This window comes from Euleptes europaea, chromosome 7, assembly GCF_029931775.1.
Source record: "Euleptes europaea isolate rEulEur1 chromosome 7, rEulEur1.hap1, whole genome shotgun sequence".
Classification (NCBI taxonomy): Eukaryota; Metazoa; Chordata; class Lepidosauria; order Squamata; family Sphaerodactylidae; genus Euleptes; species Euleptes europaea.
This window is the reverse complement of record NC_079318.1, coordinates 80710403-80725592: the sequence shown is the minus strand read 5'-3', so window position 1 is coordinate 80725592 and position 15190 is coordinate 80710403. Positions and strand designations below refer to the sequence as shown.

The 15190-nt window shown below is 47.5% G+C and overlaps 1 protein-coding gene across 1 annotated transcript in view; it reads right to left on the bottom strand.

Moving 5' to 3' along the window:
• The window catches only part of EHBP1L1 (EH domain binding protein 1 like 1), a 44693-nt gene extending 30978 nt beyond the window's left edge, over positions 1 to 13715 (bottom strand). Inside the window, exons 1-3 of the mRNA XM_056853714.1 lie at positions 13612 to 13715; positions 713 to 770; positions 260 to 355 (exon numbers count right to left, since the gene is read on the bottom strand). Coding sequence (XP_056709692.1) covers positions 260 to 355; positions 713 to 770; positions 13612 to 13715 — 258 coding nt within the window. The remainder of the gene's footprint in view (positions 1 to 259; positions 356 to 712; positions 771 to 13611) is intronic.
• Between the last annotated feature and the right edge of the window lie 1475 nt (positions 13716 to 15190).

Below are 15190 nucleotides of genomic sequence, written 5' to 3'. Positions count from 1 at the left end.
CAAAATGATTCAGTGCAAAAACAGGGCTGGAGTCACACGCGGCACAGCTGATAGCTCGAGTGTGTTTATCTCTGAGCACAGGGAAAGGCACAAGCGTAAACACTGATTTCTGAAAGCAAGCCCCCTGTCCGCTCACAACCACATTCTAGCTAAGGACCTGCTGACAGATCTTGAAAGGGACTCAACTTAACAACTCCTGTGTGTCGGAACCCACAAGATTGCCCAGGCAGGGCTGGATCCCAGCATGTGGATGTCATACCCGATAGAGCGTCACCATGATGTCCACATTTTCAGGCACCATCCATACCACTGTGCCCCGATAGGGGTTTTTGATCCCCGGTTGCCAGCTGTGTGCCTGAAAAAGGATTAAAGGAACAGTTAAAACAGAAACCAGGCCCTTGAGAAGGATAGCTCTGGCACTGGCTTTGAACCCTGCCACATCCCTAGGGTTGCCAACCTCCAGATACTAGCTGGAGATATCCTGCTATTATTGCAACTTATCTCCAGCCATTGGAGATCAGTTCACCTGGAGAAAATGGCAATTGAACTCTATGGCATTGAAGTCCCTCTTCTCCCCAAACCCCACCCTCAGGCTCCACCCCAAAAATATCCAGGTATTTCTCAACCCAGAGCTTGCAACCCTGCACATCTCCTCCCTCTCTAAAAGTAGCAACGGTGGATAACCCCCAACCTGCGTGAAAGAGGTACACACCTTGGAGCAGATGCGCCGGTTTCTTCGAGTCCAGACCACAACCAGCTTGTCCGGCTGCCTAGAGTTGGAGAGGGAACAATTCAGAGAGAGAACACAAAAAGAGGCAAATTTACTAGCCCACAAAGTTGTCTACTTGCCACATGTACCATTTGGGCCACTCTGAAGACCTAAACAATTCCCATTTACAAATGTTTTCCTGCCTACTCACCAGGAGGCAATTCTCACTTGCCACAGGGGAATAGCTATCCACCCAGTTCATCATTCTGCTTCCAACAATGGATAGTCGGATGCCTCTGGAAAGGCCACAAAGGCCTCCCAAGCTCCTTGCACTCCCCCCCCCCCAGCATCTGGTGTTCAGAGGTATGTTGCCCCTAAACATGGAGGCTCTAATTGCCAAATGTGTAAATGGAAAGGAAAAAAACTACTGCACACTGGAACTGGGGAAAAGCCATATGACCCCACAGTAGTTAGTGAATGTAATACATAAGACTAAGAAGATCCGGGTTCAAATCGACATTCTGCCATGAATTTCACTGGCTGACCTCCAGCCAATCACTCTTTCTCTACCTAGCTGCCTCACAAGATTGTTCTGAAGGTAGAAAGGGAGGTATAATCTCTCTCTAAGCTCCTTGGAGGAAGGATAGGATTAAAAAAATCAAATACACGGACTACTCTTCATAAACCCATCTATACCAGTGGCTACCACATATTGTGGCAGTGAGTTCTGTATGAAGAAATATTTTATCATTTCTGAAACTACAGTCAATCCACTTCGCTGGGTGACCAAAGAGTTCTAATATTATGTGAGAAAAAAATTATCTCTGCCACTTTCTCCACAGCACGCACTATTTTATAATCCACTAATATTCGTTTCCGAACAATAAGGCCAATCCTGCTGCTGCATTACAGGATTATAAATTATTTAAAAGTCCCCACTCTGCCATGGAAGCTCACTGGGTGACCTTGGGACAGTCATACACTCTCAGCCTAACCTACCTCACAGGGTTGTTGTGAAGATAAAACAGGAGAAGAGAACACTGTAAGCCGCTTTAGGTGCATATTGCTGAGAAATGAATATTTATGCCCTACCTTTGTTCCTTCATGACATTTTAAGACCGCATACATGGAAAGGGGGTGTCCCCAGTTCTCCCACCTATACGCTGACCAGACACCCCCCCCCCGCTTAGCTTCAGTGCTGCTGCATTATGCATTTCCAACTATCCACCAGGACCAAAGGCCAGATATGAACACACACCACACTCAAAAACCTCAAATTGCTTTTCCTTAAGATGCTCCAAGTGTTGGACCTGCACATTAAAAAGAAATCTGCATGCGGGAATTGGGAAAAACCCCAACCACTAAAATTGACAGACTCTAGCAATGGTGTGAAGAAGACTGACAGCCTCTTGTCCAGAGCTTGCCTGACAGCCAGCATGGTATAGCAGCAGAGTGTTGAACTAGAGTGCGGGAGACCCTGGGTTCAAGTCCCCACTCTGCCACGAAGTTCACCAGGTGAACTTTGGCTTTCTCTCCATCAGTCTGATCTGTGTGTATGTGTGTTAAGTGCTGTCAAGTCACTTCCGACTCATGGCAACCCTATGAATCAATGTCCTCCAAAACGACCTATCCTTAACAGCCTTGCTCAGGTCTTGCAAATTGAGGGCCATGGCTTCCTCAGGCTGATCTACTTCTAGATAAAATGGAGGAGGGCAGAACTGTGCATACCATCCCGTGCTTCTTGACAAAAGGGTAGGATGAAAAAATAGGCATGCAAAGTGAATGAGAAAGGAGTACTTCTGAGCACGAACAAAATACCTTTCCCTCACCACCAAGCAACCCCAGCCAGCTTCAAAAACTGTGCAAAAAGAGAACAGGGGTGTTTATGCATAAGGGCACTAAATCCTCATAGTTCTTTTTTTTTGGGGGGGGGAGGAATAACAACTGTCCCACACTAAATATATTGAGTTCCGGGTACTAATACAGGCCATAAATTAGAGCAGAGAGTCAGTCATCTAATCTCTTCCTCTTTCCCTAGTCATTACCAGCACATGGCTGGCTGTGGTGAAGGTGTCAGTTTCCCCTTTCTCCTCAAGCCAGCTATGAGGAGGAAGGTCTCTCAAAGACTTCCGTAGAAGAGCAGAAGCAAGCACCGGGCCAATTGGCCCCTGCTCAGAAGTCGGATTCAACTCCAGGTGTGCAGCTGCTGAGCTCTTCAATGAAACAAGGAATGTGTGGCTGTTGTTTTCATGCTCTCAGCGCATTCTGAACCCAGAACGGGCTTATTTTGGGGCAGCAGGGCCTCAACCCCTGGTGCGGCAGCCTATGCTGGTCTCTGGGGTGGCAAAGGTTGTGAGGAAACACGTCTCCGGATTTCTATTCTGAAAGAGCCTCATAACCTGAGGCATCCCAGTCCATGTGGTAATTTGAACTTCTGCTAACACAGGGTTATTTTGGTGAATACATTTTATCTTCCGTTTCCCAGGCTCCTTGGGTGTGTCTCCACTCCTCCACCTCCTCCAAGCAGGCCGAGCCCCACCCAGTCAGCAACACAAGCACATGGAAAGAGAACAACCTCTACTGCCCTTCAGGCCCCATCAGGTTTTCCATTCACCTTCTCTAATCACCAGAGCTTAGGGTTGCCAACTGCCAGGTAGTGGTAAATAAAAGTTAGCCTGCTATATAGTTAGTTAGGAAATCCAAAATAGCAGAAAATCAAGCATTCAATAAATGCAAGGTATGTCTTTGTTCAATTTAGGCATATAGTTAACATACAATTATACAATCATTGTCTGTGCAATACTATGCAGGATAAATCATAAACAACTTGTAATTACAAATGGCTGAATCACAATCAAAAAGTCCTTTATGCGAGTATCTCGCCAAACTTGCACCAAGGAGGCGTGGATATACTCTCAATAGCGTCCAGACTTGGTGGTGGAAGTAGCAGGTATCTTTCGTTGCTGCTGTTTGGAGTATATTGACTCCTAAGTAGAACGAGTGGCAATAGTAGATCACGTGTGTGTGTGTGTGTGTGTGTGTGTGTGTGTGTGTGTGTGTGTGTGTGTGTGTGTGTGTGTATTACATGGTGCCGGATATTCCCTGTTTCAACCACATGGGGGGGTCTTCTTCAACTGCCACTGTTAAAAAATCATTTTCATATTGCCATCAATTGATATATTTTATAACATGCTTTTGTGGCATTATTGGTATTATAATACCACCATCCTATTGCATTGTTTTAAATTCTGTAATCCACTTGGTGTCTCAGTCAGACTATTAATGAAGTAAATAATGGTAATATTGAATAACATGGATGTTACTCAGAAAGAGGCCGGAAGATGGCGGACGGAGGGTGTAGGCTGCTCCGTCTTCAGAGGTGTTAGCTGACTTGTGAGATTTTATATGATTCATGATTCAAAGAATAAATGGATGCGCGGAGCAAGGCAGCAGGGATTGATCTTGGGGAGGGGTCCCCAACCTTTTTGAGCCTGCGGGCACCTTTGGAATTCAGGCAGTGCGGTAGGCGCAGCCACAAAATGGGTGCCATAAAATGGCTGCTGCGGGAGGCAGAGCCAGACACAAAAGGGCTGCCACCACTTACCTTCACTTACACAGCGAATATGTTTGTGCTGTGGCGGCAGCTGCTGCCAAAGCAAAGTTTTTAAAAATCTGCACAGCCAATCAAATCTCCATCAGCCAGTCAGAAACCTTGCTGGGCAAAACCCCAATCTCGTTCTAAAAATACTTGGTGGGTAGCCAGGAAAGGTCTCAGTGGGCGCCATGACGCCCATGGGCACTGTGCTGGGGATCCCTGATCTTGGGTCACAGTCTGGCTCAGCAGCAATGGATGCTGTGCTATGAAGCAATCGGAGGCCATTTTGGAGCTATTACGGTGGACAGCTCTGGCCCACTGTGTTCAATTTCTCCAAAGGTTCTCTTGAACAGACTTCACCACAATGAATGGGGGCAGCATAAGAGAACAACAAACCCCCTTCAGTGTTCCCAGTGGCACTGGGCCCCATCTTTACGCATGGACCTGCCACATTTCTGTTCCAGCATGGTGTAATGGTTGAGAGCGGTGGACTCTAACCTGGAGAACCGGGTTTGATTCCGCACTCCTCCACATGAGCGGCAGAGGCTAATCTGGTGAACCGGGTTGGTTTCTCCACTCCTCCACATTAAGCCTGCTGGGTGACCTTGGGCTATTCATAATTCTCTTAGAGCTCTCTCAGCCTCACAAGGGAAAGGAAGGAGATTGTAAGCTGGTTTGATTCTCCTTAAAAGGTAGAGAAAATCGGCATATAAAAGCCAACTCTTCTTCTTCATCTTCCTCCTCACAGCAAAACAACTAGCCAGGCTCTGATGGGTCACCTATAGCTTCCAACTGAACAGTGATGGCTGCGGTCCTTTGCTAACACTAGGAATCTTGGGAAAGTGGAGGGCAATAATATTGGATGCTGATTGTGTGGCCAGAGTAGGGTTGCCAGGTCCTTCTTCGCCACCGGCGGGATGTTTTTAGGACAGAGCCTGAGGAGGGCAGAGTTTGGGGAGGGGAGGGGCTTCAATGCCATAGAGTCCAATTGCCGAAGTGGCCATTTTCTCCAGGGCAACTGTCCTCTATTGGCTGGAGATCAGTTGTAATAGCAGGAGATCTCCAGCTGCTACCTGCTCCATCGATGATTGTGGCTCTATATGAACTTTACACAAGGATTACAATATTAGCATTCATTTGGTACTCAGTTGAGACCTTTGGAACTTCCTCTATATATTTTTTTGGTACTCAGTTGAGACCTTTGGAAATTTCTCTACATTTTTTGTGTGAACTGTACATATTGTATATAATTGTGTTGTGTATATGTCACGTATATGGTCTATGTTTCACCTCAGTAGCTTATAAATATTTGCACTTTGCGTATATACAGTTTCCTGTACTGTTTTTCTAAACCTTTTGGTACGAGTACAGAGGTGCCATTTTTCTCCCCGCTACCTGGAGGTTGGCAACCCTAGGCCAGAGACTATTGACAACCAGCTCCCCCCACATACTAACAGGCACCTCATGGCAAGCTTAGAACCTGACAGTGTGGGTCTTGGTTATATGGAGCCCACCTCTAAATCCCCCCACTCCCAAGCTTCTCTGTGGGTTTTAATAACCATTACTATAGCAAATGGGATCACACCATGAGGACTGTGGATAAGAACGTAGCTCTGATGTCCAGCTTCATTTAACGGCGTCTTTGATCGTCCTGGGCCAGTGGCCAAAGGCTAATTTTAGTCCCAGGGCTGGGGGGGGGGGTCATAAATCCACTACAGGCGGTGGGTTAAAATTGGGCTCAGCAAAGAAACTCAATACAGCCCCACCAGGCGCCTTTCTCCTCTCCTCACAGCGAGGCCTGATACTGTCAGTATCACTTTCACCACAGAACTAGGAAGGCGGACCAATGCCTGCCACAAGCAGTGACAAAGGTTACTCTAGGGGAGAGGGGAGCTCAACAATGCAATCCTAAACAGAGTTACACCCTTCTAGGTTCCCTGAAGTCAATGGGCTTAGTGGGGTGTAATTCTGCTTAGGACTGCACTGTAAATCTACCCTGGGGACATATCTTCTGACTAGCTTTTTGTATGTGCTCAGAGGCACTCTTCTTCATCAGCACTATAGTTCCTAGCTGAAACAATTTTTTGGTTTTTTAACGAAATGCTAGAAAATATCGCCATGATTTTCAGCAGACCTAGAAAAACAAACACACACATATACAATCAGCAACCCAAGGCCCTCCCTTGCAGGAGATACACCTAAAGAGTAATCTAAATATTAATTGGATTATCAAATGTTCTGTCTTTCACATTTCTATCCCACTCTTCCTCTAGAAGGTTCTCCCTGCCTCCATTTAATTCTCAAAACAACTCTATAAAATTAAGAAGAGTTGGTTTTTATATGCCTACTTTCTCTACCACTTAAGGAAGAATCAAACCAGCTTACAATCCCTTTCCCTTCCTCTCCCCACAACAGGCACCTTGTGAGGTAGGTGGGGCTGAGAGAGCTGTAAGAGAACTGTGACTAGCCCAAGGTCACCCAGCAGGCTTCATGTGGAAGAGTGGGGAAACTAACCCGGTTCACCCGATTATAGAGTCCGACACTCATGTGGAGGAGTGGGGCATCAAGCCCGGTTCTCCAGACTGGAGTCCATCGCTCCTAACCACCGCTTCTAACCACTACACCATGCTGGCGCTCATTAATTAGTCTAAGGGAGAGTGGCTTTCCCAAGGACACCCAACAAGCTTGAGGCAGAGGGGACATCTGAAGCTGGGCCTGTCTAGTCCTGGTGTGAATCCCTAACTCAGGGTTCCCTGACCTGATTCAATCAGCAGGCCCTTTTGGGATTTTGAGAGCAGACAGTGGAAACCATAACAAAATGGCTGCCGCGAGGGTCAATCACATAACTCTGGAAGGTTCTACAAAATGTTAGGAGGTTCCAAGCCAAGTATCCTCCTACGATGGAAGAAGTTGTTTCCAAATAGGTCCTCCCTGCAGCCACAAAGATGATGCCTCCAGGGCTCTTCTGAAGCACCTCCTACTTCAGTGAAGTACAGGAAAGCCAGGACGGGCTCTTTGCTTTGGGAAAGAAGTAAACAGGTGCCAGGAAACTCAATGAAAGGTGCCATGGCACTCATGGGCTCCATGGCGGGGATGACTGCTCTATAGGGTTGCCAACCTCCAGGTAGTAGTTTGAGATCTGCTGCTATTACAAGTGATCTCCAGCCGATAGAGATCAGTTTACCTGGAGAAAATGGCCACTTCGGCAATTGGACTCTATGGCATTGAAGTCCCTCCCCTCCCCAAACCCCGCCCTCCTCAGGCTCCACCCCAAAACCTCCCACCAGTGACAAAGAGGAGCCTGGCAACCCTACTGCTCTAACCACTCACCACAATATTGGTATTAGAGACAAGGGTGGGGTCTGTGCCTTGAAGCACAGACATGAACTGTAGGAAGACTGAAGACCCAGTAGCTAGAGATCCCCTGAATCCCCAAAGCGGACGGGCCTGATTCTGCTCTCATTCAGCTGGGTCCCCCATCTGATAAACTGTAGCAGAAACCTCTGCCATGCTATTAATTTGTGGGGGAGGACCTGAGAACCACTTTTAACCCAAAGGGCTTGGCCCAAAGACACTTCCTGTAAAGTCTCTCCGAACACAAGCACAGCACTTTTATCTTATTGCAGATGACCCCCAATCACTCCTCTTCCCATATTAAAACAAGGAGTTTCCAAAGTGAATAGGACAAGTTTCAGGAAGTCTTAAACCCCGCAATTTCTCACACTTGGAACAATAAACTGGGGTTGAGATAGAGGCATTTTGAACCATGCCCGATATTTTCCATCCTTAGCTGATTCATGCCTACCACATGCCTCTGAGATTATGGCACTATTCCTTGCAGGAGTTTAATTTAGCCTCCGAACTTATTTTACTACAACTACTCAGCTTTGTAGCAACAAGGAAGGGTGCCTCTGAACGAGTGCAGAGTGCTTATCCTTCACCACTAAATATAGGCAAGTCTCTCAGGGGAGGAATTAAAGGTAAAAAGCTGCCAGGCTGGGCTTAAACCCCAGCACTTCTTCTTTTTAAAGAACTGAACACTGCCTGGCTGCCTGTTTCCCCACCCCCACCCCATCTCCACCACCCACTTTGCACCGTCAAGAAAGGGCCAAATCTTGCCAACTCATGAGAACAAGGGTGGGGCTGAACCTTGAAGAACAGACATGTAGGAAGACTGAGGGCCCAGTAGCTAGAGATCCCCCGAATCCTCAAAGAGGAGGGGCCTTATTCTGCTCTCATTCAGTTGGGTCTTCCATCTGATAAACCACACACCACTTTTAACTGTTCAGCCCTCCTGATTTCTAATGCACTCCCCTTAGTGTTCACCCTCCCTTTTCCATTTTTAGCTTCTGCAATGACTAAATATTTATCATTTCCCGAGGCCCTTATAAGGTCTTTGTCATCTCAGAATGGGAGGAGGGGGGAATCTCATCGCATCCTTCTTCGCCTCTCCCATGAAAGTATTCCATCTGCATCTTCTAAAGTCTACCCTAGCAGTTGCTTCTTGCACTGGCTAGGAGAGGGGGGCACATCTCCTTAAGACATTCTGCCTCCCCCAGCAAAGGAACTGGATGACACAAACCAAAAGGCAGATACAGGACCCTGCACATCTTGAGACTTCTAAGGAACTGCAAAGGAGCTGGGGGGTACCCTTTATACAACGTGCTATTACACTGGCACCCCAAGAAAGTGGTTGGCCTATTCCCCTACCCACTTCCATAGCCCCCCACCAATGCTTCCTTTTCCCATTCTGAATACACCCTACCAAAGAAAATAAAACAGAAGTCCAGCAGCTCACTAAAGGAAAATAAAACAGAAGTCCAGCAGCTCACTAAAGGAAAATAAAACAAAAGTCCAGCAACACACAAAAGACAAACTAAATTTTTTCCAGTTAGTCGTTAAGGTGCCATGGCTCTCCTGTCTTATTTTATTGCTACCCATCTGGAATTACTCTTAGAAGGAGCTCAGGAAAACTGGAGCATTTGCTTAAGTACTAAAGATAAAAGGGGAAAGTGAAGGTGACTCTAATGCCCTGCCCTCTCCCCCCCCACACACACCACCGACTTCACTCTATCTCAAAGTTGTCCACTGGACTGTCTGAATGACTGTCCATCAACGCTCAGCCCCAAATCCTATTTTCCAATGCCAGGATTCAGCCCACAAGATGCTGAGTGCCTTTGTGCATGTGCAGCATGCATTTGGCTTAGACCTGAGAAACAAACCTCCTACCCTATAGATAGGGTCGTCAATCTCCAGGCGGGGACTGGAGATCTCCTGGAATTACAAATGATCTCCAAACTACATAAATTGCTTATTTATTTATTTAAAACATGTATTCCATGTCTCCACCCTCAAATCTCCAGGTATTTCAGAACCCGGTGTTGGCAACCCTACCTATAGGTGTGAGCTTAAGGAACAGAGGTTTGCCTTCAGGAAAGGGCTGAGCTTTGGCATTTCTCCACCTCCCTTTTCAATCACACAAACAAAGCAACCAATGTTAGTCCACTCCAATGCTGAAGAACTCCTTCCAGACCTCCAGTCCACCTTTGTCTCTCTAATGTGGATGCAGGCTTTGGGCCCAGAACTACCAATACCCAGGCAAAACCCTGGGACCGCAAGAAAAGGCAAGTGTCCTGAAGCATGTGCAGAGAACTGAGCTTGGCACAGGAAGGCTTTCATGCCATGGAAGCTTATCTGGTGTCCTTGGGCCGGTTACACACTCTCAACATACTCTACCTCACAGGGATACTGTGAGGATACAAAGGAGGAAAAGAGAACGATGCAAGTGAACACACATGAACACATGAAGCTGCCTTGTACTGAATCAGACTCTTGGTCTATCAAAGTCAGTACTGTCTACTCAGACGGGCAGCAGCTCTCCAGGGTCTCAGGCAGGGGTCTTTCGCATTCCCTCCTTGCCTGGTCCCTTTAACTGGAGATGCACGGGACTGAACCTGGGACCTTCTGCATGCCAAGCAGATGCTCTACCACTGAGCCACAGCCCCTCCCCCAAGTTACACGGAGAACGGTGGGGTATAAACGAAGTTAAATAAATAACGAGTTCCAGACTGTAACTTTTTAGTGCCAGCTGGTGGCTAGACCCTCCTTCTGCTATCTACTGCATCTTTAAGGGACCTACATCTCACTGCAGGGCAAGAGAACAAAAGGCACTGGCCTTTCCCGGGTGGGATGCCAAAACTGATCACTCTCTGTGGCATGCCAAAGGACCAGAAAAGAGCTATGATGGAAAAAAGAGAAGCAGCCCACTTCTAGACCAATTTACCAGACTTTTATACCACTTCCAAGAAGCACTTCCTCACAGTTACTGTGGCAGAAGGCAAACCGGTGACCTGGCTCAGACAAATCTGCCAGTGACCAATGATGGAAGGAACCCACAAAGCTACCCTATATTGAGTCAGACCAATGTCAGTATTGTCTACTCAGACTGGCAGCAGCTCTCCAGGATCTCAGGCAAAGGTCTTTCACATCGCCTATTACCAGGTCCATCTAACTGGAAATGCTGAGGATTGCCTAGGACCTTCGGAATGCAAAACTGATCCTTTACTATTGAGCCACAGCTCCCAGACAACTAGATTTGCTTTTTGGGCTGCGTATTCATTTCATTTCTTTCTTCTTTTTTTCTTGGCTAAAGCCAGCAAGAGGGAGCATGGCTCACTGCTTTGCATACAGAAGGTCCCATATTCAGTTCCCAGCACCTTTGGCAAAAAGATGCAGGGGAAACCTCTCTCAAGACCCTGGGGAGATGCTGTCAGAAAGCACATAGACAATACCAAGGCAGCAGGACCAAAAGTTGGATGGTATAAAGCAGCTTTGTCTGTAGTGAGGATAGCTACAAATTCATTTCCTTGCTTAGTTTTACTTCCTCGTTTTGTGTGGTTACCAGCAAAGTTGCTCCTTCGCATGGCACTCAGCTGCCAGGATTGAACTCTTGCCAATTCTCTCCTTGCTATAAATGAAGAAAATGTGGTCCTTTATCCTTATACAACACACACACACCTATCACAGATACGAGCCATCCATCCATACTGATCAGGCAGATGCTGGAGAAGCCCGACCGGCTGAAAGTTCACTTTGGACCCTGACATGTAATATTGGCCGGGGGTGCAAAAAGCTGTATTTCTGACCTGCATTTCTAAGCTGCAACTCTGACCTTCTTCCTTCCTCAAAACATCTTCCTCTCTAATTTGTCACTTTGTATTTGGAAGATTAAGAATTAGGCCTCTTTGTCCTGTCACACTTAACTCAAGGGGGCTTACAAAAAGGATCCCCTCGGCTCCAAGACCTCCCCCTTTCCTTAGTTCCTGTTTCATCATTTCTAGCACACCTCCCTGATTCATTTCCGATGCACATTTATCTCCCCCCCCCACTTCCTAGTGTGTAAATCCCACCCCTACACACTATTCTGTTAAATGCATGACAATCCGAGACCTCACTCCTCACTATATTGATGTAGGAAGATGGTTAAGGGCCTGTACCATCAACCACAAAACCCACGAAGGTCCAAATCCCTCTTTCATAAAAATATAAGAGCCCTGCTGGATCAGACCAGCATGCGGTTTCACAGTGTTCAGTTGGATGTCCTCAAGAGCCAACAACAAAACATAGCGGCCTGGGCCTTCCCCTGATGTTGCCTGCTGGAACTGGTAGTCAGAGGTTTACTGCCTCTGAATATGGAGGTTCCCTTTCGTCATCATGCTAGTAGCCACTGACGGACCCTCTCCTCCATAAATCTAACTCCCATTTAAAGCCATCTATGCTTGTGGCGCTCACTATCTCCACTGGCAGCAAATTTCATAATTTAATTACTTATTGAGTCTGTCCTATACCTGTTGCCCCTTGACTTCATTGAGTGCCCCCGAGTTCTAGTGTTATGCGTGTAAAGTGCCGTCAAGTTGCATCCGACTTATGGCAACCCAGAAGGGTTTTCAAGGCAAGAGACTAACCGAGGTGGTTTGCCTTCCTCTGCACAGCGGCCCTGGAATTCCTTGGTGGTCTCCCATCCAAGTTCTAACCAGGACTGACCCAGCTTAACTTCTGAGGGGATCAGGCTAGCCTGGGCCATCCAGGTCAGGGTCATGGGTAAAAACCTCTATCCGCTTTCTCCAAGCCATGCATAATTTTATAAACCTCTATGTCCTCTCTTGGCTGTCCTTTTTCTAACCTAAAAAGTGACAGACTCTTTGGCCTTTCTTCAAAGGAAAAGTGCTTCAGTCTCTTTGTCATCTTCTGTACTTTTCCCAGCTTTTTATCTTAGTCAGTTCAGAAGTCGATGGCATATATTTAAAGGTAGGATTTTTCCCCAGTATGCAAATAATTATGTCTCTAACGAGGTACTTTCCATGTTTAGGAGCAGTAAAGCTCTGAACACCAGCAATGGAAGGCAACATCACAGGAAGGTCCTGGCATCTGTAACCTGTTTATTGGGCCCTCCTCTGTGTGGAGCAACAAGCTGGACTAGAAGATGTACCACTGGTCTGATCCAATAGGTCTCTTCTTATGTTCTTTCAGCATTCCTTACAGCTCCAATCTAGGGTTGTAACGTATCACGAATAGTAGTAGGGTTGTTAGGGGGCCCCTGGCCACCAGTAGTGGATGTTTTTTTTTTTTTCCAGATCCAAGTTGGGAAACTCCTGGAGATTTGGAGATGGAGGCTGGGGAGGACAGGGATCTCAGTGGGGTACAATGCCATAGAGTCACATGAACACACATGAACACATGGAAGCTGCCTTCTACTGAATCAGACCCTGGGTCCATCAAAGTCAGTACTGTCTACTCAGAGGGGCAGCGGCTCTCCAGGGTCTCAGGCAGAGGTCTTTCCCATCACCTCCTTGCCTAGTCCCTTTAACTGGAGATGCCGGGGATTGAACCTGGGACCTTCTGCATGCCAAGCTAATGCTCTACCACTGAGCCACAAACCCCTCACCAAAGCATCCATCTTCTCCAGGGGAACTGATTTCTGTAGTCTGGAGATGAGCTGTAATTCCGGGGGATCCCCAGGTCCCGCCTGGAGGATAGCACCCCTGAATAGTGGCCAACCTTATAAGGTGGGCGTACAGATTGAAGCGCTGATGCACCCGAACAGCTCTGATCACTTTGGAGCTCTATGAAACGTTACCGACTAACGCTTTGTGATCGGTGCCCTTGATGGTGCACGCGCCCCATCCACCCGTCCTCGTGCCCGCTCCGCTTCCTGCTGCCGGGTGTCTTCGCCCCGCCCCTCAATCCCCTGGTGAACTCACAAGCGCTCCAGTCCCCGCTCCCTTCTGCCGGTCCCTGGCGCGCTCACCATTTCTTGGTGCATTCCACCACGAGCTCCTGGTAGCACGCCACGAACTGGAACTTGGCCGCCCGCTTCCCGACGCGCTGGAGCCGCTTCCAGACGGAGCTCATGACGCCGCCTCGCCCTGTCCCCGCCGGCCGCCGCGGTCCCTCCGGTGGCTGGCTCGCCCGCTTCACGGCCGGCCGCCTCCGCCCCGTCTGGCCCCCATCGCCCTCTCCAGGAGTCTAGGACGGGGCCAGCGAGGAAGCCGCCGCCCGTCTAGGCTGCGGCGCTCGCGGAGGAGGAAGTTGGTGCACCAAAGTTGCAGAATCCAACCCCGGCCGAGCGGGGCGGGCGGGCGGGGGGAGACCGCAGTCCGCTAATGGTAGAGGCGGAACGGCTGTGGGTGTGAACGTCAAGCGGAGAAGGCGGAGCGGGGGAGGAAAGGAGCGGGGAGGGAAGCGACAGCTGACAGCGGCTTCCCCCCCCCCCTCCAGCCCCGCGAGTCAACATTGAAGGGCGGGGGTAGAGAATGTGGGGCCGGCCGTCTTTCTACCTTTTTTTTTATATATATCCAGAAAGACTTAGGAGAAAACCACTTAGGGCATAGTCAGAAGCACTCCGCTCAGATATAATATACATATAACCCGGTATTTATATATATGTTTATATAATATATATAATCCAGCATTTGAGGAGAGTGTTTCTGACCATTGAGCTAGTGTTTCTGGCCTTTTGTTTAGATATATATCCAGAAAGACTTAGGGAAGAGACACTCTGCTCAAGTGCCGGATTATATATATTATATTTGAGCAGAGTGTTTCTGACCATGCACAGAGTGTCTCTTCCGTAAGTCTTTCTGGATATATATATATCTAAACAAAAGGTCAGAAACACTCTGCTCAAATGCTGGATTATATATATTATACAAATATATATATAAATGCCGGGTTATATGTATATTATATTTGAGTGTTTCTGACCATGCACAGAGTGTCTCTGGATATATATATCTAAACAAAAGGTCAGAAACACTCTGCTCAAATGCCGGATTATATATATTATATAAATATATATATAAATGCCGGGTTATATATATATTATATTTGAGCAGAGTGCTTCTGACCATGCACAGAGTGTCTCTTCGGTAAGCAAACTTTTTTTTAAAGGGACAAAGTGGCTCTCTGCTTGTGCAGAGTACTGTTCTTCTTTTCTGATGAAGCAAAGCTTTAAACAGTAAGCCATGTTAAGGCAGTAGTGCCTTTGAGCATGTCCAAAGCATCTGGGCTGGGCTGAGAACCAACTGTGGCGTTGTTTTGTACCCCCCACCCCCCGCTTTTGTTTTTAAAATTGCATCTTCTAGGAAGTGGAGAAATAAGGACAACTCTCAGTTCGTTTTCTGTTTCCTGGCTGTACATTCTCTTTCTTGGGCAAGTGGCCAGGCGGGTGGAATCCTGGCCAGTTGGCACCCTGCCCTCAGCAGTGTGGATGTACTCAATAGTCAAGACAGCAATGCTGCTGAATGGAGTTTTCCTGGAGGATCGAGGCCAGCAGTATGTGAGAGAAGAAAGAAGAAGAGTTGATTTTTATGTGCCGACTTTCTCTA